Source organism: Pogonomyrmex barbatus, unplaced genomic scaffold (assembly GCF_055798465.1).
Source record: "Pogonomyrmex barbatus isolate J1 unplaced genomic scaffold, ASM5579846v1 scaffold3, whole genome shotgun sequence".
NCBI lineage: Eukaryota > Metazoa > Arthropoda > Insecta > Hymenoptera > Formicidae > Pogonomyrmex > Pogonomyrmex barbatus.
This window is the reverse complement of record NW_028297127.1, coordinates 14,301,475-14,326,961: the sequence shown is the minus strand read 5'-3', so window position 1 is coordinate 14,326,961 and position 25,487 is coordinate 14,301,475. Positions and strand designations below refer to the sequence as shown.

At 33.6% G+C, this 25,487-nt stretch overlaps 1 protein-coding gene across 2 annotated transcripts in view; it reads left to right on the top strand.

Annotated features, from left to right (window-relative positions):
• The window catches only part of Syt7 (Synaptotagmin 7), a 160,999-nt gene that overhangs the window by 17,307 nt on the left and 118,205 nt on the right, over positions 1-25,487 (top strand). Inside the window, exon 1 of one of the 2 annotated variants that reach the window (XM_089079513.1) lies at positions 12,260-12,413. The exons of the other annotated variant lie outside the window; for it this stretch is intronic. Coding sequence (XP_088935639.1) covers positions 12,387-12,413 — 27 coding nt within the window. The 5' untranslated portion in view covers positions 12,260-12,386. Of the gene's footprint in view, positions 1-12,259; positions 12,414-25,487 lie in introns of those variants that run through there. 2 annotated transcript variants of the gene reach the window in all.

The following is a 25,487-nucleotide window of genomic DNA, read 5'->3' as shown; positions in this document are numbered from 1 at the left end:
AGATAAGATCGATGAAAAGTCGGAGGTGAAGTTGTTATCAAATTCATAAGGTGATGGCAGAAACGATGCTGCGGAAATGAGTTTTTATAAAATCCCGCGATGGAAGCCGGGAAGGCGGGAGCAGGATCTAATTAAATTGTTAAAATCCGAAATCGATTATATGGAAACATTTCGAGCAAATAATTGTCGGCTCAGAGGTACTCGTGCTCTCATCGTCGGCTCGGTTTGGATGAATGGCAGCGATGCATATGATACATTATACAGCGGGTTTTAATGGATTAATTACACGTAAACCGGTAAATCCGGTGCTCGTCAGTTGTTTGAACTTCAAACTATGCGTGACATCAAAGTCCGCAACGCTCGGTCGTGCATTTCTATTTGTCGTCGATCCCGTTGAAGGCACCCGGTGTCGAGTCACCATCGCGCTGAGAATTGCAATGGGTGTACACGGTACGTGCGTCCGATGCTCCACGGCAATAAACAAAATCGAATGGACATGGCTCGTTAATTACTATACTCTCCGCGATAGTCATCCGGGCGTTATTCACCCGGGAATCAATTTGGGTCCACTTCGGACCGGCCGAAAGTATCGGGTTTCGACTAGCCGCGTTTGCGGCGCGCTTAATATGATTTTTTTGCCCTATCCCCGAAACGGCGTATTCGATTTGATCAGAACTACAAAGAAAGAACCTCACTACGGAGTCTAATCGGAAGTTTAATCGATCCCTGTCCATTATTTATACCCATTTCGACAATAGAAGCCCGCGAGACCAGCTCTGCCTTATATAACGGCAGAAGTTTTCTTTTTGTCGCGCGATTGTTACGAACTCTTGTTTGTAACTTTTTTATTGTTCTCGATGATGGAAAGCGTGTAAGGGAAGACTATAAAGTGGACTATAAACTTGAGCCCGATTATTCCCGATTATTCAGCGGATTGATTTAAATCTCTTTTTGTTTGACATAGTTTGGACTTAAAGTGTCACAGATTTAGCTTTTCAAACGACGCGATATCATCAGCGCGATCTAATTATGCGATTCATTCAACATCGTTGAGGGGAGTTATAGCTTTAGAAGTTTATTAATTGACCATAATTCTGTAGCATTCAATAATCGCGACCGTATTGATCAAATCTTTTTTTCTCCTTTCTGAAAGCATTTCTGATCGGAAAATGACAATTTTGCTGAACGGACGGGTAGTGAGACTTATCAACAATATAAGTATCGGCTCCGGCTAATTTTATCAAATAATTTCACAAAAGAAGAAATCAATGATGATATCGTGGTGACGTCGCACCGATAAAAATGATTTATTAAGGTGGAAAACATTTATTATATGCACTTGCCGATTATCAGATTTGTTCTAAAGATGAGAGAAGGCGCTTTTTCAAGCATTTAGGAGGCCGGTTCGCTTTCGTCAATCACCTTCATGCTCAATTGCGCCTATCTAGACTCATCGGGCCGAGATGATATTACATTGACGTTTCGACACACTCCGGATCTGTTCTCCGCCTGCTCTCTCAGGGCTCGCATTCTTCCCTTCGGGCCTCGTCTTTCAAGGTTTGATCGATCGAACGTGGCAGACGACACGAAACACGTACTTCCTGCTGCTTTAGAAATCTCCGGTCGGGCCCGGAATAGTCATCTTCGAGTACGAGCGCATTGAATACTTCATGGTGACCGAGTTGAACAGTACCAAAGTATCCTTCCAACCGTCGCTCCCGGTCACCGCTACGTAGATGTTGACGAAAATGAAAAAAGTTCCCGAGCGCGGTCTACCATCAGGCCGGAATTCCCATGCTAAAAATTTATTCGACGGACGTGCGTTATTGATTTTTCGTCTCCCGTTCGCGTCGAACGATTTCACGAATGCTTTTTCCCTTCCCTCCCCATCCCTCCTTCCTCCTGCCCTTTTAGCCTTCGTGATAAAAAAATGCGGCTATGTAAATGAGAAAACTCGAACGCGTGTGCGGTTCATTTCTGGGACATGTCCCCTGCGAACGGACGATGGGGTTATGCACCTCGATCTCGATATATAGCGTGTCACGAAGTTGCATTCGAAGATGAGTGTTGTAGGGCTGTTATATTTAGCATTAATAAAAATTAATAAAAGGCTCTCGACATATAGGCCTTCTTTCGATTTTGATAATCGCGCAATCTTTCAGAACCTGGCGAACTTACGTAGTCATTATCTATAGGTGAAACGGTACCGCAGCGGTACCGTTATAATACTAAGGATTAAAGCATATAATATATGATAAGAAAAGTTATCATCGAGTGAAACTTGCCACCCGCTTATTTCTGCTTAAGCTTGTTGTCAAGTGTGTAGCGTAACATATCACACGAGATGGTTTGCTCGAAACTTGAAATTAGAGAGGTCGTTGTACCGCCGTGTATCAGATTTATGGGCGGTACGTTGTAAATAAGTTATAGAAGTTAATTTCGAATGAGTTAAGTTAGAGTGAGTTGTAGAAGTCGTAGAATGTATGACGCGTCATAGAGAAGCAGCAGAAGATATAGGAAAAGTCACATTTCTATTTTGCTTTATTTTCGCATGTAGGATTTTTCTCCTCTTTTCTTCTTGTACCATGATTCTCGCGATGTGCAACGTGCAACAACAATATCTCTACATGACAGGAGGCAAAAGTGCTAGTTGTTAAAAATTTATTCCCTACGAACGTTAATATTACATTTAACACCATTCTCATATTTCTAATTTTTTTTTTTTTTTTAGATTGCATTCTATTTCCGCGAAATTCGCAAGGCGAAAAGTGCAATGCGAGCAGTCAAGCGATCTAAAGGCCTTTGAAGGGCTCGAAAGGCAATTTAGAGCACACACGACGACGCATTCTACACTGACGTAATTAAGAATAATTATGCAGCTCGGCCCTCCGCGAAAAAGAGCGCTTTGTGTCACCGCGAGATAATAACATCGTTTCTTTCTCTCCCAGATTTTCCGTGCCTTAAAGCCGGGCTCGCTCGTTTTTTCGTAATCTGCCGCATTGTCGTGACAGTGTCTAATAGCGTAATAATTGAACGGTCGGATAGAAGATTGTATCGCGAGTTAAAAAGTAAGTATCGATCCAGGCGCGAGTATATGGATACGCGCGCGTTTTTATGGCTCAGAAGCCCGAAAAGGAGTTAACAGACCGAAAACGGTTCTTTCAACCCTCGGTGCGTACTTTTTTTTACGCCGAGGGACGAGCTTGAGACGCGTCAATCCACCCAATTCGCCATATCTTTCTTCGCACATCTCTAGATCGCCTCACATTTTTTTGTCCCTTTTTTCATATCTTTTTTAAATATTGACCATCTCACTCTATTTACGTTCAAGAGGAATGTCCCGGAAAGTTTTGATGCCTCTCCTCTTCTCCTATCTCTTGGACAATTTCTTCCCTTCTTAACGTCACTTATTTTGCAAACAACAAGAAATCTCACTTGTATTACGCTGTAGACGTCTTTCTTAAAATGCAACGTTTCCAACGTACATTGCCGGCCAAAAGTATAAAATCACTCTTGAGAAACTCGGGAAATACGGAAATGAGAAAGTAGACGCTATTTTCTACCTCTTTATCTTGCATCACAATTTTATTGTACGAAATGTGGAATGCATCCATTCCCTTTAACCGCCCGTATAATTTTAAACTTCGCATTCAAAGTATGCAAAAAATGGCTCTTCAATGATGGACGCAAATTACTTTGCATTTAAAAAAGGTGGAATGTCTTTCCAACCGCGGGTTCTACCTACGTAAAATTCTTATGTGGGGCAACTAGTATCTAGTAAGTGTTCCGCGATAATTAATGCGTTTATGTAAAGACGCCTCTCGTACGATAAGGTTCTGAGGAAACAATGTAAGGGAAGGTTCATAAGTGTTTATATATGAAACTTCCCTACATCCTTTTGTTACAATATATCCTTGGGCAGTCTACGACGTGCTTGTTAAATTCCTTGGGATACTTGTCGTGTTGGCAGGCAAGATACTCACGTAGGTATTCGCATATACATATTCGCTGTATGTGTGTGAGCACGTTCTCGTGCACACACGAAAAGGCCTTCGGGGATCGTGAGACTTATTTTCCTGTTGCAATGCCGTCATGACGAGGAAACATGTCGCGGTGAAATTTTTATTCTCCCCGTGTGAGTGGGTTTGCATCGCGCCATTTAAAAATTCGAGAGAATAAGAGAAATGGATAAAAAATATGCGTGCTCACCTTAGCGCAATATTTTCCTCCCGCTGATACAACATTATGATCGCTTTTCAAGAAGCATCGCAATGGAACTATTTCTATGTTTAATATTTTAAGTGACTCTTGATTGTGTTTGAAATGATATACTTTTGGTTATGTAAATATATATAAAGATAGATAGAGAAAGAGAGAGTTTAATTTAGCACAAGTGTGCTATTTAATATCGTCGCTTTTATATACCTAACATTTATCTTCTACTATTTTCTCTATAAAGAGTTTATTCGACAGAAACATGTCTCATGGAAAATGCATTTAATATTGTCCTTTTGAATAGTTGGAAGGATATTAAGGATACTTGTATTCTCTCTAAGGATAGGTGAGATTCTCTTTCTCTCTCTCTCTCATAATAGAATATTATATTAGCGTATGAATATGTACATGCAGTAGAAAGATGATTGATGATCATTCATTGCAGTCTGTTTCAAAATTCTCTGCAAAGTATAGTAATTGAATTAAATGTGTGCTTTCATTATATATTCACGAAATATTTGACGTCAAGAAGTAATAAGACATAAAAAGGAACTTAACGAAAATTACATTAATATTACTCTATTATCTATATCCACACATCTAAAGTGACATTATTAAATAATTATTATGTCCAATATATCAACAATAATAATAAATATGCAATTGTTATGTTGTACTTTTTTTGAAAATGTTACATACAATATATGTGCATGTAAAATAATAATAAAAACATTTTTAATTTATTTGGAATATGGTGCATAGAATCCAGTTGACATTTTAGAAATTGTTGGCCTCGCACGTCAATATATTGATTTTGACTTCCGTGCAACATATTTCTCTTTCAAGAACATAGACAATGCGTGATATATTATTTTATATTTTTTACCATGTGGATTGTAAATTGTATTTCTCAAGGTATATCGCTTGTATTTTTTACAACTGCCAGATGTATAGATTAAAATCACTATACAATGAACAATCGAATATCTAGCAGTGATCTCTAATCAGAGAATTGACAGTTAAAGCACACACAGATTGTAGAATAACTCCATATAATATATGAGATATATATATTATATTATATAATATATATATATTTGAAAAATACATCGTATCTAATCTCACTTCGAATTTTTTTATCCTGTTCGAAGAAAGCCCGATCTGTTGCTATATATATATTGTGTGCTAAGACCATAAAATACAAGAGGAGTACTTTCAAAATTTTTCTTTTTTCGGTGTATGCTGAAACAAAGTGCTCTCGCAAAAGCGAAAACTACTTCTGTACTCTACAAAAAGCAAAGTTTTACTACTAATCGAAATAGAAGTAAATCTCCCTGGATTTTAGTTGTTAATTAATTATGTACCGTGATAACCATTATTTAACATCATTAATTCAAGCTTTACGCTCTGCAGATATTTTGCAGATCAATTTATATATAATTTATTAATTTGGTTCTGAGGATTATATTTATATTTTTTGTATGACAAAATTCAACATTTTTGTAGATTTAATTAGATATAGTTTATGATATTTTAAAAATTTGTATATAATAAATAACTTATTAGTAGAAAATTAAGTAAAACTTATTAGATAATTTGATGCTTAATTTCTAAATAAGATGAGAATAGAAATAAATTGTAATAATAGTAATAAATGCTATTCATAAATTTATATTTGATGATAATAGAATTTATGATAATGATCATTTATTAAATTTTGTATAAAAGAAAATTATATTTTTCAATTTTACATCAACTATGTAATGTAACAGAATTTTGTTAAGAGAAATTTAGAACGATTCGTTTCGCAACGCTTACTCAATTATTCCATTATCGCGTACTGAATAGTAAGGAATTGTACTTATGAAGTACTGAGATGTAGTTTCGTACGTGAAAATTTATCGGCAAACTTCGAGCTTCTCGCAAGCGGTTAGCACTGTTAATTATACGGAATCGAAACTTCGGTCCTTTCTACAAAATAATACATTAGCATTGAACGTCGAAAGAGAGAGATGCCTAAAAGAAAGAGAGCGGCCTAAAGCTTGCAGCAATGAGAATCTTATCTAATGATATGTACTTTTTCATAAACTAATTATGCATGGTGTTGTAAAAAACATGATATATCATGTTAATAATGTAAATACCTTTACGTCGTATCTTTGTCGTGTCTATAAACGAAGAGAGGAGAATAGTAGTCTTTCATCGGTAAGAGGCTTAAAGGCATCCATTAAGAGCCGGTTAGTTGAGACTGATAGGTACATAAACATTAATGTATTTACGTAAGATTCAGAGGACGTAGAGGCGATGGTGAATTAGGTTCGTAATTGATTAAGGCTGTTAATAAATCTTCTAAAGATTCCGCTCGACTAATTTGAAAGGAAACTAGAGATATGCACAAAAATCACCGTATAATAAAATAAAATTAAATAATAATAAAGTTGCAATAAAGTTATTATTTCATTTCGTTCACAGATAACAATTTTGTTCTCTCAGACTTGCGAATAAGATTTTGAAATAGATTTTCGGTAGCTGTGATAGATTCTTTTTTTTAGCCAAAGAGGCACTGGCTTCGTCAAAAATGCGTTCTACTTTAAACCACAAATCGTCTTATTATTATTATAGCAGCAGATGAGCGTACAATATCGCTTAATGTGCGGTGAAACGGCAGGCAATTATAGTAGTCCTGAATGGGGAAATGGTTAATACGCTCAATGCTGTGACCATGATACCGACATGTCTCATTGATACGCATATAATAGAGAACAAGCTCTATTTAGAGACTTATGAATCGCCTGTGAACATTAATTTAAACAATAAATAATAATTAAGCGATAAATACGCCATTAATTATCGTTTTGTATATCTAATAATAGTTGCGATATTCGTATATTATAATTAATATACTGAAATTAATGAACTCGTTTATCCTAATAGTTTACATATCTTTGATTAACTTTAGCGAAATTTATCAATATGAATATATATCATTGATTTATCAAAATCCATATGTAAACGTTTGACACGTATAAATTTTATAATTTCGAAATATACGTTAGTTAATTAATATAAATCAATCGCGATATGAATAAGAACTAAAGATCAATATATCGTTGCTTATTTTAAGCATGGCGCGCATCAATTGTTTATTTCTTTATGAGTTTATCCATTTTTAATTAACGTTATTAAGAACAAGTTGTTTAAAAATGGAAATATCCCACAATGAAAATTCACGCATTAATTACGGAGAAAACCAACTGTTATTTACAAATTCCGATAATTATTCCTAATTAAACCTTTGTTCTGTATGTTCTTTCAGTACAATATTTATTTTCATGAAATACATAAGCTAGATTGTGGATAGTGGAAATATTATCCTTCGTGGACAGAACTATTTATTAATTATTGTTACCGCTAAATTAAACGGTACTACGTCATTTAAATTATATTTCAAATCGAGTACGATTTACGTAAGCAATTATTATTATTATTATTGTTGTAATTACGCTGTTATTATCGTCACAATTCACTGATTATTATCCGCTATCAGAGAATTATTAGACTTGTGGATTATATTCCATGATTATCGCACCACTTTTCAAAACGCTCCCTATCGTGACGTAGTCGATTGTTTTTGAAGTAGGACGTTTGCCAAGTCAGCGATATAGAGGCTACAGGATTATAATAATTGCCCCATTATTCATTTTTTGTTGCATACATGTTATGCCGTGCGATCTATTTTTATCCCGCTCGTGTCCCATGCCATAACATCCCTCGTTAAAAAAATGCTGGTATTTCGCGCTTCCTCGGGGCAAACGCGAAATGCCAGCCTATAACAATATGCCATAATAACAATATGATGAAAATTGCTGAAACAGCTCCGAGCAACGGATATGCCTTTCGTTATATTATATCCTTTCGCTTTTCCGAACAAACGGTTTTGTTGCAGTTTCAAAGAATTCTCTAAGAGAAAAAAAAGTATCGGGCGACCTCGTCGCGATCAAGTGGATAATCGATTTCGGTTGACTTCAAATTTCCCGTCAGAGAAATAGAGATTCTCGAAAAACATGCATGCCACAGAAGGATGAAGAACCATACGTGAGAAATTTTTGCAGCGAACAGTTATCCTCGTTCCCATGCACGTTCGAGAGAACACGTTTCCTACATTACATCATTCGCTTAGCAGTGTAGTTATATATCTCGTTAAAAATATTGTCGCCAATGCGTCTCATTTTATGATAAAATATTGAATCAATATACCTATAAATAAATAAACACGCATGAAATTTACCGGCCCGTCAACAATATCATGTAGTTTGCTTATTATTTTAATAATCATAACTGGTAATAATAATCGGTAATAAAATAATTCATATTGTAATTAATTGTCAGATTGTAGTTAATATCAAATTAATTTATTTTAAATCTTCCATTCATGTAAATATTAGAAGCTATATTACATACAAAATATGCTAAAAGCGAAAAAGTCGGTTGAAACAGTTTCATATAAATAATAAAGTGAACAATAAGAGTTAACCAGCAATATTATTAAATAATATTTTCATAAAAATAATATTTTTGCTTTTTATGTATAACTATTTCACGTAGTCGGATAGACTCTACGGTTATCTCTTTTTACATTTTTGACAAAATTCTTAATTAAATTAAACGCGAGATAAAACTGTCAGGAATAGTCTTCTTCATTTTAACAAAAATTCACAAAAATAACTATATAAAATACAAAATTACAACATCCCTATGAGAAAAAAGAAGCGCTCGCTTTTTATCGCGTTTCATATTACTTCCGTTTAAACAGTATCATTTTTAACTTATCGCTCGACTTACTTTTACATCTGTATCGTTTACGTATGTACTTATCATTTGGTATATTTGTGTTTCAATATTTGAGAACTCTATCATCCTTTTCGTACAAAATTCCCATTAGTCTACCATTCGGTTGAAACAAGAGCAAATTGGACAGGGGGAAAAGAGGGGGGAAAGAGAGGGACAGAGAGAGAGGGGGAAGGGGAGAATAAGGAAAAGGTGAAGACATAAATATCCCGTGACCCGTTCTTCCGTGATCGATTACAGCTCGTAATGCCGTACGGAGCAGGATAAAAGGATGTTTCGCGCGTGGCTCTCCTTCCTTTTCCTGTCGAAACGTCGTTATCGACGGGCAAGTATAATTAATTTGAAAACTCCGCTTTTCGCCTTTGCGGCCGAACCGATCGGAGTTCATATCGGCAGGATCGCGAGGGTTTGCTATCTTATAACGGTGTTCTATATGCCATAAAGGAAATGCCCGGGGAAAAGCGCACGGAGAACCGAGGGTTCGCTGCCTTTGTGCCACATTATCTCACAAAGCGCTATTTTCCACGCGCGAAGTTCATGATCATGCGAACGTGGAATGATCATCGTACACGAGGCTGGCGATCGAACTTTTCTTTCGTTTTCCTTTCTCTCTCTCTCCCTCTCTATCTCTCTTTCTCTCTCTCTCTCTCTCTCTCTCTCTCTCTCTCTCTCTTTCTTTTTCTTTCTCTTTTCCTTTCTCTCTCTTTCTCTCTTCCATTTTCTCTTTTTCCCCGAAATGTTCTTCATGCGGGATTTCATCAAGACTATCGTTCGAAGACAAATTCGCCCAAGAAAAGTAAGCGGTGAAATAACGAAATTATCCGCACTGCTTATTTGACGTATCTATTAAAGTGGCCTGTGATGAGGTTTTTCTTCTATTGTTACAAATAGATGTTGCGCCGACACGTAATTCTTCTTAAATGTTTATTACATTTTTGAGGTTTGTTCAGATTAAAAAAAATATACGATTTATATTTTTGTGTTTATGTTACTCCAACAAAATATTTTATGCAAATTATTACTTTATGATTGAAATTTTGGCATTAACGTTATTGTAAGTTGGCATAAAATTTTTTCTCTTGAAATTTTAGACTTCATTAAATTTACAAGTATTTTACAAGTTTAATCATTCCCTTGTAAATAAATCTGAAACCATTTTTTTATATATTTTATTATATATGTATGAAATGATTAAACTTGTAAAATAGTATATAAATATATACATATATATATATATATATATATATATAAAACATAAATATGTATAAATATTATAAAATTTCTAATTCAATCAATAACCACTTTTATAAATTTCTTCTCGAGACTCATATTACATATTTTAAATGTTTTATACAAACTCGGGATGAATATATTGATATTGATATTATCCTCGATGTGTATGTCAACAACAGCAGAGATACATGTTATTCAGATATTGTCTTCATATCATCAAAGTTTATTTATGGCTTTTCGAACATATATTCTTTTTCTTTTATGAAATGTCTTCTAAGAAGATAAAGAAATGTATCTTCTTCTCGTATATGCATTATCCCGCAATACTTTACATAACTGAAAGACAGGTTTTAAACATCCTTCTATAACATTTTATTTCCATTTTACGTGGTAGCCAGGGTTTTCAATGGATGACTATTCATTTTGTAACTTTCATAGCAAGCGTAGCACTTTGCGGCAGTGAGTAATACTTTTGGATATTGTAAATTCTGTTCACTCGCCGACTACGTAAGAACTAAGGAAACTTTTCGCCTTCAGTTTTCTGTTTCATCGTACTGTTTTGATACCAAATTGTGGAAGAGACATTACATATTTATATGGCAACACTTTTAACTCAAGCGTTGGCTCTTGAGTATAAAAGTTTGGAGTCTAAATGCTGTTATAAAACAGATTGCATCGTTATTGTGCGCCACAATTGCACCGTTAGTCAAGTATAAAAGCGTTTTTTGATAGTTTGGAAGTTTCAGACCAAAATTAGAGGGAAAAAAATATTTTCTTATCTTTTGCCGGATAAGCATTATTAGATTCAAGAAAACTATGCGTAGAATAATTGCGAGAAATTCTAGCTGTTGAATCCAATTAACAAATACGTTAGCGAGTCGATCGCGATTGTAACCGCAAAAACCTATATGAAATACAGTTCCCTTTAATATATATATATATATATATATATATATATAGGACAAGAGAAATGTATCTTGTATGTATTGATTATATATATATATATATATATATATATATATATAACAAACAATGTGTGGATATCTGAGAGGAAGCACGATTTTGAACGTGATGAAAATTAAGAGTCTTAGGCCGCAGTGCGCCAATGATTCGGACGAAATAAGCTCAGAGCTTAACGAATCTCTTTCCGGATTGTAATTCTATGTGACAAAACGAGGAGAATTGGGAGCTTAAGATAATTCTAAACGACCTTTTTCTGCAGTCTTATCATTATTATATAAATAAATATTCTTAAAGAAATATGTATCGTATAATTTTGGATTGATAACATCTTTTTTCACCTTTGCAAAATTTTTTTTTCTACTTTATAGAATTAAAAGTTTGGGCCATTTTTTGATATCATGTTTCTTGTAGGAATAATGAAAGGACTTTTCGAATAAAAATGAACTACAAAATAAAATGTATTTCACTGTAAAGTTCTTTTTATTTTATTAAATTAGAAGTTATTTAGTTTATTTTATTAAATTAGAAGGCGTCATTCTTGACATCACATCTTTTGTACCAATATAAAATTAAAATTATTAAAAAGATTTTTGTAGATGGAAATTTTTGTATAAAATTCTTTCTTTTACATAAATAAGAAAAGGAACGCGTGAACTTGGCGTTATTTTTTATCTTTTTTAAAAGGTAATTTTGTTAAGTAATATACTCTCTGCTCTGTTGATGTTAATCGCATGATATAAACATAATAAGGGCAATTTCCTCTCTTTCCGCAAATTCGTTCAAGCTGTCACCCGATCCTGTTTCATCGTAAATCTAACTTCCCCGTATTGCATTATGCGCACTTATGTTACAGGCGGGCAAACTTGCTCCCATCCAATCTCCACCACGTAAGTTCGGCCGCCGCCGCCGAGATTGTTCGTGAGTTTGTGAGCCGGTCTCGTCGGGGAAAATCATCCTTAAGTTATTCGCCGATCACCTTCATGGCGCACGTAGGAAAGGAGGAGACGTCTCTGTCAGTGGCGTCGCGTCGCGTCTCGTCGCCTTGCGTCGCGTCGCGTCGTGTCGCGTCGCGTCGTCTCGCTCCGATGGGAAATCCGTCAGCCAGTCGATCCGGATTCTAATGATTGATGCTGCGCTCCGTCGGAAAGCGTCAGGTACGAGCCGGTGGAGTTATCTCATTTGCGACGAGAAAGCGAGAAGAGAGAGAGAGAGAGAGAGAGAGAGAGAGAGAGAGAGAGAGAGAGAGAGAGAACGAGAGAGAAAAGAGGAAACGGCAGGCATTTCCCGGTCTCATTGCGAATTGAAATCCATCGCGATTGGAACATCGATTGCGATCGACGACTCGTAAAGCGTCTCGTGCATTTTCCCCGAGGGAGTTTTCCCCATCGACGAAACCCCCCCTCCCCCCCCCCCGTGTCGCGAACGCGCATCGTAAATCATTCATCGTCGCGGTATCACCGCGCGCGACTTACAAAATTTTTATTCGCATAAATCGAATATTCGCTGCGCCCCGCGCAGACTAGATTTATAGTTGCGGTTTCGCCACGTGCCGCGACGTCACTTGACCTGATTTTCCCTAATAGGTAAGAATACAATTCGTCCTTGCCCTTCAGGACCGCCGCCGAGATTTCGGACGAGAATTTCACATCCTCTCCTCGCAGATATTAATTGAAAGCTCAACGGTGGATTAACTAATTGCGCGTCGATGCGAATGGACGATATGGTTTGTGATTGACAATGGTCCGAATCTGTCGTGATAGTTACATTACAGACAGCGAAATACGAAACATGGAACTAATTCGACACATGGACATCTTAGAGAACATCTACATTTCCTCTCCTGTCTATGAATCTCTTTTATCAATGCTTGAAATTAAATTTTCTTAATAAAAATAAGGAGATGCGAATATTATATTATAATCTATTAAAAATCTGTGCAAATTGTGAGGATTTTAACAAGAACTTTTTTATCTAACTGTTTTAAATTATTCTTTTTAATTTTAAGATGCAATTTTTCTCATTCACGTAATTTTGTAAGCAAAAAGAGAAAAGTTCTGTTCCAAGATAAAATTAATTTAATAATTTAATAATACATAATTATATACGTAATTGTATATATTTTTTTGTTACATACACAAATCATGATTTTAAAGAATTAACTGAACTTTTAACTGATCAATTTTGACACTTTTTCACACAAAACGTTATTTTTTTCGACTCTTGTGTTTTTCTCCCGCATCCGCAATGACAAAAACTTATGATTATTTTACAGCAAAATCCTGAAGTAATCCGCTTTTAATTAATGCGCGGGATGACACGTGGAAATTCCACATAAATATCGAATTATCGGAGAATATGTGAATTTGAAAATCGATTCGAGACCACAGGTTTGATACGATTGATACACTGTAATATTCAAAAAGAAAGGAAGGCTCCTCGCTTCATATTGAAGCAAGTGAAATGTAAATCGTGTAGTGCACGTGTTCGATATCGCTATAGACGCTCGAAGTTAACGTTGATTTTGACTGGTTGGAAGGGTCAAATATTATTGATCGTCCTATTGCGACAGTCAGCGTCAGTGTGATGCCAGTGTGGGATGCTTGGTGATTTTAACAAGCCCACTAACGAACTTCTCGCATTAATTGCGTGAAATGTAGTAGCATAAATATATTAACGATTGATTAGGAATACACGAAAGGGAATTTTCCTTTTAAATTGTAGGTCAAAAGAGACATTATAATTTACGTTATAATTTACGTGCGTTTATCGATCAGTTTTATGTTAAAATAAATTGTATTCGTTTGACATAAATTCGGCTACAACGAGTTTTGTAACATAACGTTTTTGAAAAAACGTTTGTAAATTGAAATAAAATGAAAAATATTAAAATTTAAATATATATATATATATATATATATATGAGTTTTTAATATTTTTAAATTAAATAACTCTACGCGGATGCCATTACCGCATACGTCAGTTATTGGGTTTCCAAAAAATTTAAAAAGTATTTTCAAATATTGTTTAAATATTTTTAAATAAAAATATTATTTTCCTGATGCGTTTATTTTATATTGCAATCAAGCGTGCAATTTAAAATAAAGAAAAATGGCAAAGCTATTAAAATGATAAACGAATGAGCATCAGTTTCAATGACAGATTGCTTTAATTTCATATTAATTATTTGAAAATGTACAAATTGAAAACCTTCAATTGAAATTTATCGAGAAAGATGCAGTACTGTACAGTATTGTATAACATATCTCTGAAATGATGGTACAATCGAAACAATAAGTAATTTTTTTGAAAAAATTAATTTAGGATATAAAATGATATTTGTTATACAAAACTATTTTATAAATAAATGAGTTTGAAAGTTTTAGAAGATTTAAATTTTCTTTCAGATAAATGTTTTTCATATATATTTTGATAATCATCATCAGGATGAATCAGGATGAATTCAGTAACATATAAGAAATGTTGAAAATCATTCAATAAAAAGGAACAGTTATTATTTAATTTTCCAATTTATCTTCCAATTATCGAAGTCAATTTTTGGAAAAATGAAGCCTCATACAACAACAATATTTTATTTTATTTTAGTTATTTGAAATTACATTTTTTTTTTATTATATTGTCAATTTGTAGACTGTGTACTATTATTATAGATTCAGTAATATTTCGCTTATTGATTCAATTTATCTCAACGAAAAGTATCGGATGTTCGAGTTCAAGCGCATAATGTTACCTTCATTCTTGGCAATTCACATTGACGTGAGCCAACGATCGCGTCGGTAGCGAGAGAACTAAACGGTTAACGCTATTATCACAGGCAACGAGGGAGCATCCTTCAAGCCTGTAGCGCAAAATAGCAATTGCAACGAGGTCGAAGCGAGCCTTGTAAGAGCAATCAAATTACTAGTTTTCAAAGTGCAAGAACGCCGGGCGACATCTGGCCCGAATGTCGCACCCGTTATGACCTCAGCCTTGGCCCTTAAGCTTCGTATTTTAATTCGACGATTCGACGGTCGATGCTTTTCACTTTCGCGATGTCGAAATAAGCAATAGTAGCATTCCTTCGAACGACAAAGTATCTCTATTGGGTCCTTTGAACATCGATGTTCTCGTCGATTTTCCTTTTCGGAGCTGCCCGTTAATCATCAACACTCGCGACAATTCAGTTAATGGATCGAAACTCTTGTTATTTGAAGAACAATCTTCAAAGATAGAAAACTTCTTTTTGTATGTAATTTGTGGATTGCATTTTTTACAAATATCGCAGTAATGACAAGAATAATGTTTTGCAAAGTTCTTATTTTAAACTAATATTTTATAAAAAATTGTTTAATGATTCAAAATAAATACTGTACTTATTGATTTTGTTAAAAATATTAAATTCTATTTTAAAAATTGATTAAAAATATCACAGATTAAAACATTTATCAAAAATTTTTCGCAAATATTGGATAAGCATCAATTGTTTAGCTAAAAAAAATATTAAACATTCATCGAAAAATAGTTCTTTAACAAGCTAAAGATTGTATTGACAATAAATTTTTGAATTTTCATATTATAGAAATAAATAGTATTGGTTCGTATTTCTTGAGAAAGACTTGACTCGCTGAAATTGCGTTTTCCTCAATGTGTGTAGCATGTTACAGCGTAGTTACATAATCTCGTGGGTCGGTGGAAGTAAACAAGCGAGGTGCTACAGTTTGCAAAAATATTGAATATTGATTCTAATTTGTAAAACAAATCAGTAGAAATAACACGGAGACCGCTGCGACATGTTGACTTTTTGCAAAGTCAGTTTTTATGATAACCTCATTGATTGATCGTTTACATATCTCTGGATGACAAATTAGCGCTTTTTTTACGCAACATTTCTATTGACACAAAAATCAACGCCGTAGATTTTTGCGAGTCGGCTTATTCCGAAAGCGATTCAATTTCGGAAGACCTAACTAGAGGGTGAAAGTCAAACACATTACTTTTTGCATAATTTCGCAACTCTTTAAAAGTTTGTTATCTTCTCAGCAATCTCATGATTCATCATCTTTATTATCTTTGTCTCGCTGGAATGAAGAGAGTGATAATTTTACCAAGCGGTTCTCACCCTCTCTCTTTCGCCAAAAAAATCGTGTCACGCGTGTCCCCAAAAAGCTACAATCTCTGTACTCGGGGTATCACGCGAACGCTATTCTTCATCCCTCATCGTACGAAATGTCTCGTTTATAGTCGGACCTTCACGCACAGACCTTCATTCCGCTGTATAAGCCAGGGTTTATACGAAAACTTCGCGACCTGGTGCATTATGTAGAAGCCCGTCAGACGAGTCGCGAGGGCCTAACTTGCGGCGAAGGCTGCGTGATATGATAAGAGAAACACGCCGAGATTACATTGCCGGTCGCGAAAGTGCCAGGCCGATGATGATAGCGGACTTGGTACCGCCATCGCGAATAATTGTTTTCGTGTTTATCGCGCGTTGACGGCCGCTGACGATGTAGAGACGGTTTTCGCCTTTAGTGTCCGGCTGTGCGGTTTATCGATGTCCGTCCTTTTCGATGTTTCTCGTTAGGAAATGACGTTATTCAACTTGTCGGCGGGATGTAGAATTTACCAGTGGGCACTACATAAATTATTCTTTTCGGACGTTTCTTTCTTCCTCTTTTTTACATCAAGGCCGTTCAGCCGTACCCCCATTACATATTATCTATATATAAGCTGAACAGTGCGGTGGATTAAACGACGGACTACAAATGATGTAGAATAAATAAATTCGCCTAACTTTAAGAGAAATATAAAGTAGCCATTACGTAATACAAAGACGAAGGACCATCGAGCATGTCGAGAAACCATTTTAATTAATTAATCAATATTCAGAATAACGATAAAACTGTGCTGAATAAAATAAATAGTAATTTAGATAAGAGGTTTAATCTTAAAAGTATTAAAAGTATTAAATTTATTTACGAGAAAAATATTGAGTAAAAAATTCAATTTGAAAAAGACCAATAATTTTAATACATTTATATTTAATAGTGGAAAAAATTGTAAATTTCTCATGAGAAAATTCCGTCAAACAGATTATCATCTGAAAAAAAACTCGCCGTTTGAAGATTTAAATCAAACCTTTTCTCTAAGTAGGGATCACGAGTGTTATTGCTAGATGACTTTTTCTCATATTTCCTGATAAGAACAGGCTCTTCGACTACGTCAAGTGTAATCTAGATCGGCATCAGCGACGTGATTTCTTCTTACAGATCTGATAGCTTATACCTTCTTGTGCTCAACAATTGATGTCACGAGTTCACGACACTTGGCAAATCATTATTAAGAAGAGGAAAGGATCATGGTGGATAAACCGAAAACCTATGAGCGAGAAGCGCGCGAAAAACCGACAATATTTTCGTTAAATTAGATGGTCAATAGATTTTCTGTTAAAGCCGACACGAAAACAACTGATTTATCGATTTTAGCGATGAAAAACCTGCCTTAAGTATTACAAATGAACATTAATTTATAATAATATTAGTTTCTTGAAATTCCAAATATTTCAATTTATAATTTTATTCTTTTCGTTTTATTATAATTTTTTTCTTTTCGTCTTAATTTTTCTTTTTGTCTTAATTTTTCTTATTTTCTATGTTATTTGATCATAAAATATATTGTATCTTTATTAAAAAATGTTAGTTTCTTGCTCATTGTAGTCCAATTAATTAAGCTGATTATATACTTATTCATACAGTTCAATTCATTCTGAAGCTTGATTAAACAATAAAACATATTGATGTTAGAGTTTGGAGGTTTATATTAAATTTTGCAATATAAGAGAGAATCACATTTGTTATTATAATTACATCAAAATGAGATAATGTAAAAGTTATATATACGTACATAATATTTATAAAATAATAATTAGGTTAGCTATCAATATATTTATTACATGATATTATATAGCACAAGCTCTATTTAAATAGTTTACTTTACGCTGATATAACATTTTGGAATAGCCTTTTAATTAATTTCGCGATCAATACAGGAAGTGTTTCAGATGGAAGTATTTCAGATGAGGATTCTTGCAACAAGAGGAATATAATCTCGAATTCTTCAAGTGTTACAAATTTTAATATTTTTTTAATGAGTTATCATTTATCAATATTCCTTCAATATTTTCCAATTGTCAAGAAATATTTTAAAAGATATCTTATTTACATTTAAATGTTACTTTACACATAACTGAGCAACAATTATTATCATATAGAATTACATATACTTTATATAAACTGTTTTTACTTTTTCCTTCTTCTCTATTTATTAATAAACAAAATTAATTATTCACTTTGATCCACATCAAATCTTCTTCTCAACATGTATTGTACATCTAAGATGTCTTATCAAATATCTTGACAAGATATCTCTTTCTAGATATTTTACATAATTTTGATTTTAATTTTTTAGATTTTAATATAATTTTAAGATAATTAAATTTGCTACCACTTGCCGAGATTTAGTACAACAATTATAAATTTTTTCTATTTTACTTTTAAGTTTATATTTTTAATTCTTATATTTTTATTGGCAAAGGTCATTATTGTTTTCGATTTAGTTTATTTTGTATTAATAATACGATTAATAATAATGTAACAATCGTGAAACTGGATATTCAACGCGCAGGTAATTCTATTCAACGGACGTGAACCGAAAATAGGATCAAACGAGATACTAATGCACACGAAGGATTTTCTGTTGGTTCACACGCCTCAAAGGGAACTCTCGTCTCTTTCTCTACATTCGGGTGCCGGTTCTCCTTTATCGAGTAACGAAAACATTTCGATTGCTGCACGAACACTCTGAAATTACGTGAGCACAAAGTAGAAGAAGATTTTTCGTGAAGCTTAAGCTCCCTTCATTAAAAGCTCAACGCTACCAATTGGTCGCTTTCACGGAACTGTGTACATTTATTCTCGACATATGATAGAGCAATGCTTGACCCAATTTTGATTCTTTTTATTTGAGCGCTTCGTCACTTATGAATACCATTTTCTACAGGTAACCTCCCCCTCCCCTTCATCTTTCGCTTTCGCATCGCGCTGGAAAAGGAATTTCAATCACAGCTGCGCTTCAGTTAACGCCCTGTCATCGTTATTTATTGTTTGAACTGTCGTCGGACATGAAAGCGGCTTATAAATACAGACTAATTAAAAGAGAACCGATAGGATTTATGTGGCGTTCGATTGAGCTTTATATTTCCTTGTTTCAGCCCCGTTACGCTATAAATCGGACATCATGTTTGCAGATATTAGCTTTTGTTATTATTATAAAATCACTCGCGACGGAGAATAAATGATAACGTGATCGTATATATTCGAATATATTGATTCTACGTGGAGAGGAAGTACTTGAATTAAAAATAATGTACTCTCATACTCGTACTTACTCGACCGATATCATCTTTCGCTGACCGTCCATCTTCCTATTGAACTCTTTTCGGATCGGAAAATGACGGCAATAAATTTTTAAGCGGATATCGCTTCCACCAGGATTCGGCAATTTTCCTTCATAGAGGATTCATTATTTTTCACATCCCGTTTTTATTGTAGAGAATTAATGCCGAGTTTTAAATGGCGATTTTAATTCTTGCTTATAAAAGATGATTACATTTATCTTATTTTTTTCTCTAATAATGTGAAAACGGGGAACTGTGTTAATTTATCGGCGAACTTTTAAACTCGTTATCGATGAAATCGCGCAAAAATAAGAAGATAATAAGAAGATAATAATCACTTTTCGCATGTACTCGTATATGTTAGATTTACTAAACAAAAAAAAACCTTTATTCTAAGAGATTAAAAGAGGTTATTAAAACAATAAACATTATTTTTACATTTTTGTTCATTATATTAATTTCTTAATTAAAATACATAAACTTTAAATGAATTGCAATTTTCTGAGTATAATAATTTTTAACTAGCACCTAATAATTTATTATGCCTTTCGTCGTAAAACGTGAGTTAGTAAAATGTGAGTATTTGCGCGCGCGCGCGCGCGCGCGCGTGTGTGTGTGTGTGTGTGTGTGTGTGTAGCTGCTTCAAAAAGTTTAATTTCCCCAACAAGTTTCTTCTCGACAAAAGCAATCAAGTTATTCGCAATAATCTCAAGTATTTTCCGGCGCGTTGAACATATATCTGTTTCAGAATAGGAATTGGTTTTGCCGGTTTTTCCTACGCGATACGAAAAGAGATTTACGCGGGTCTTATCGCTTCGTTGGATTTCGCGATGACGTATGCCGCTTCGCTCCATGTAACGATCGTCGTGAATCCCGCGAAGCTTTCAGGCCACGGGGAAACGCGGGATTCGTTTGATCAGCGATATCGAATTTCTCGTAGTATTATCCATTACAATCGCCCCGACACATACATATGCATACATCTCGGGATTTCGGGGAATGGAGGACAATGCGCAGGACAATACCTGTCGTTTCCCTTAACTGCACATCCGCTTTAAATGACACCAGCTGCGCCATAATGCGCGCGCGATTTTCGGCGGATGGTTCCGCCCGATGTAATTAATCCACTCGACACCAGCAGCAGCAATGAAAGCTGCGCCATTATATGATCCGTTTACAGTTGGCAACGTCCCGTTATAATGCGCGGTACACATTTATCGGGACGTTAAATAACTTCGTGCTTCTGCTGCGTTGGCACGTTAGTTTCGTTAGTATCAGCTAATTATTAGCGGCCACGGGAAGCGCGGAGCGATGCGCGACTTTTGTTCCGGAATGAAGGAGGAAACGCTTTTATCGTTTCGCCCGCGAATCCTCGGAAGTGATAAATATGCGGGATGAGCCCGCCGGAAATGCGAGCGTTGCGCGCATCTGACGCCGTATTGCATCCGAAGAGAGACGGTGCGGTCCAGAATTAGCAGATCTATCGATCAGTACCCGATGCATAAACTATTCAACTTTTTAATGACATGTCAATCCTCGCCCGCGCGATAAAGGGGATAAATGTCGTCGGTTCAGAGAGACAGACGATCTTAATAGAGCGTTACTTCTCGAACGACTCCGTACTGCTTAAAATCTCGTACAGCAATAAGGATCCTTAAAACGAGTACAATTTAATTAACAGCAATTTAATTACAACCTTAATGGCCTGATAATAGCGGAAGCGGTAAAAGAACCAGCGATAATAGCAATGTGAAAAAAAGGAACTCGTAAGTTAAACTGCATTATATTATACAATATAATATACATCTTTCTCATTTCATAGATTGTGAAGACGACAAAGTGTCGCGAGCGTGATGCAATTATATGAATGCTATTATAACTCAGATTGACGGGGAAAAATAATGACGCTAATTTTTTGCTACAATTTATTAAAACGCTTTATTTTAAGAAGAAAGTTAGTTCCACGGGCAATTAAGAAAATTTCATGGTTGCGGCAACGGCGCGTAATAATTGCAATAATTTTACTGAAATGGCAAGGCAGAAAATTCAAATTGAAAGTTCCAGGAACTTTTAATTCCAACATGTCCGCATATTTCTTCCTCCCTAAATTTCGGAATGAGAATTGATCGTATCATATATGAAAAAAATCGTGTAATGTTTTCGTACATATATTCCCACTTTTGTCAATTAACATTTGTTTATGGAAATAAATTTAAAATAGGAAAATTGGAAACTACGAGAAGATTTACTTGGGAGAAAGCAAAGCATGTTAAATTTCTCGAAACGCCAGCGTTTGTTAAATCACCACGCTAATCCTACTCGAGAGGCAAAAGGATTTGCATAAAATAGTGCTGAGATTGTTCATACCGAATAATGGAATATATAACCCTTTTTTATTTTTTAGTATATATATATATATATATATATATATATATATATATATATACTATATATAATTAATAGTTTATAATATATATTTTTTAAATAAAATAATAAGATCTGTTAAATAAATATATATTTAATAATATACACATTTTAATAAATAATTATAATAAATAATCATAATATATATAATTATAATAAATAAAATTAGAATATAAATTAGAAAAGTAATTAAAATATATGTGTTGATTTTAAATAAAATATATATCTATTTTTTAACGACTCTGTAATATTCTTGAAGAGCTTTATATTCACATTGAGAAAACGAAACAAATTTAGATACAGATATGTTTACAGATATGTTAAAAATATACTATTTATGAGTATATTTTTTTAATTTTAGAAAAAAATATATAAAAATATAATTCTTGAAAAAATATGTTATGTCAAAGAAGATATTAAAAAGATACACGTGAAAATGGTAATCATAAGTAAAAAAAATAGAAAATAAAAAATTACTCGTTACGCGCATTCTTTTGGAAATGTTGGTAAATAAAATGGATAAAAATACACGAGAGATTTGATTTATTGCACTTACAGCATGGTGAATTAAATAATGAAAAATGTGCCGACATAATGTGATGCATAAATCAAGTGATGCGTATTTGCATTTTAGAAGGAATTTATCGTAAATCTCATAATGCGTGCTATTAAACAGAATTCATTTTCTGAAAATTACAAATGCTCAATTGTTCTCTGTATGCATTGGAAAATTACGAGTATCTGTTAATCTAATGTGATTACACATCGTAGGTCGATAATTTGGTTAGTAAAATGAATTATCAGTCGATTATTGCACCATATTGCATTGTCGACTGTGCATGCGATTGCCGTTTACAGAATCAAGTTTTATTGCAATAAATTTTATGGATATAAAAATAATCTTTTTGATTGTATAATATCAATACAAGAAACCGGAACTCTGCCGATAACTATTTCTACTAGCGTAAATGCATCAAGAGAGACCACTTCCTTTCTATGTTACAAGATGGCGGGATATGCTTATGTTACATTTCAGATTGCGGCTTTGTATGACCGCATAAGCATATATACAGAAAGATCAATCATATCGTATTTATAACATACAAAAGAGAGAAATATATTCTTTATTTTAAGCTTGTGACTGATTGATTTTTTATACATATATTTTAAAAAGCATTACATTAAATGAATATATTCTGTGTGTTTTTTTCAAATAAATTCAATATAAATAAAAATTTAATGCAAAATATAAAACGCCGAATAGAAAAGAATTACATTGATTAAAAGACTTTTTTTTTAATTTTTAAAATTATTAATTAATTACTATCAATTTATTTTAATTACTTGTATTAATTGTGTTTGTTTATTATTAATTAATTTTATTTAATTGTAATTGTTAATAAAAATAAATATATATGTATTTAATAAGTATATATTTAATTAAAAAAGGTAAGGTTTTTATGTTAAGGTCAAATAAAAGTTTTAATATCAAAAAGCTCTTCTGGACTTGTAGCTTTTGAACATTTAACCAGAAAGCGAATCGTCAATTATGTATGCATATTGAATTAACTTGTGAAAATTGTTTGCTCTACTTCGCATTGTATTAAATTTAATATTGCTTCTGTATATCGTTTTCAATGAGATTTTTTATTTTATGAGAAAAACGATTTAATATAAAACGAAAATATCGAACAGAATGATGTTATCATAATCATGTTATCATAATCATGTTTATTTGTTTTTTTTAAAATAATTATTAATAATTATAAATAATTGTTAATAATTATCATGATATTTCAAGTTTTACTAATGAGAAATTAATTACAATTCTTTGACTAGATGCTGTACCTAGTCAGAAAATAATAGCCAGAATATCGAAGTTTACTATTCCTAAACTGATCACTAACTTTCAGTCTAGTCATTGATCAGGAAATAATAGAATATTCTGTTGAGTCATTGATTAGGAAATAACAGGATATTCCAAATTTTGACCAGAAAAATGGTTTAATTTTGTTGCAGTGAGCTCGAAAAAAATTACACATCAGTGATTTAAAGCTAAAAATCAAGAATTCCATTTTTTTAATAAACAATATTCATTGAAGTATATTTTTATAAATAAATCAGATGTTTAAGATTAGTAATTAAAATGTTAAAAAATATAAAATAACATTTTTTATTCTCTTAAGGTACTGAAAAAGATTCAAAGAAGTTTATGTAAAGTAATTCATATAAATTTGCGCTTATATATATATTTTTCTAAAAAGAAATTTGCAAATTAATTTCTTTGATTCTTTGAATGATCCTCCTCGCCATTTTCATCCAGAAAGGATCGATTACAAGTCCATCAATAAATCTATTTTCAACTTATTACACTACATGGATGTGAGGCACTCTGTGTCAGTAATTTGCTCACGAAATCACCGACACACATTGAATTATTGATGGTATCGTAATTTTACTGAACAGAGTAACGTACATTTACACCATTGTACGAAATCAGTGCCATCAATCATTCTCCATATGTCATACGTAAATACGTTCCAATTTTGATTGATTGTCCGTTTATTTTATCATCGATATTGGTTAAGAATTTATGTGGCGAGAGTGTTTGATTTGACTGAGCGACGTAATTGTGGTTTGCAATTTTCATTCGTAATTTTAGCGTTCGTGAGCGAAGCCGTGTCTGAGTAGTCATTAGGAAAATTTAATCTGCATGTTTAAATCGTCCGACTTTCCTGTTTCACGGAAAGGAAATCTCAACTACGCTCGTCTACATCTCGTTTTTTCGCGTTAGCTTGCTCTACTCGTTACTTTATCCGACGACTGAAATCGAGCAGGAGATCAATTTAATCGAGTCGATGTTTATTGCGTCGTAAAAATTCATCAGTTTCACCGTATCACACTGCGAGTTTCCCATGGTTATTACTGAAATACGATGCCATGTGATCAATTTACCGATGTAGCAAGCTGTATGACTCCAAGTGAGACGAATGACATTATTCATGTTTATTATCGCATTTATAACATTGCAAATGCAGGTACAAATATAACAAAATAAAACGTATAACACATAACATTATGCATATTATGTGTAATATGTTTTACTAAAATTCGCAACACCGGCGCGCCAAGTTTTTGTATGTCTGTTTGATTTTAAGGTTGCTTTGTATTTAAAAATATCACTTTATTTAAAATATATAGCAGAATGCGTGGCAGAATGGCATATATTGTGCAATATTGAAATTATTTTGGAATTTTAGTACTTATCAGAAAAATATATGTTTAATGAGACATTATTATATGAAGCATCAAATCCTTTATAATATATAATTATTAGGTCTTATTTTTTAAAACT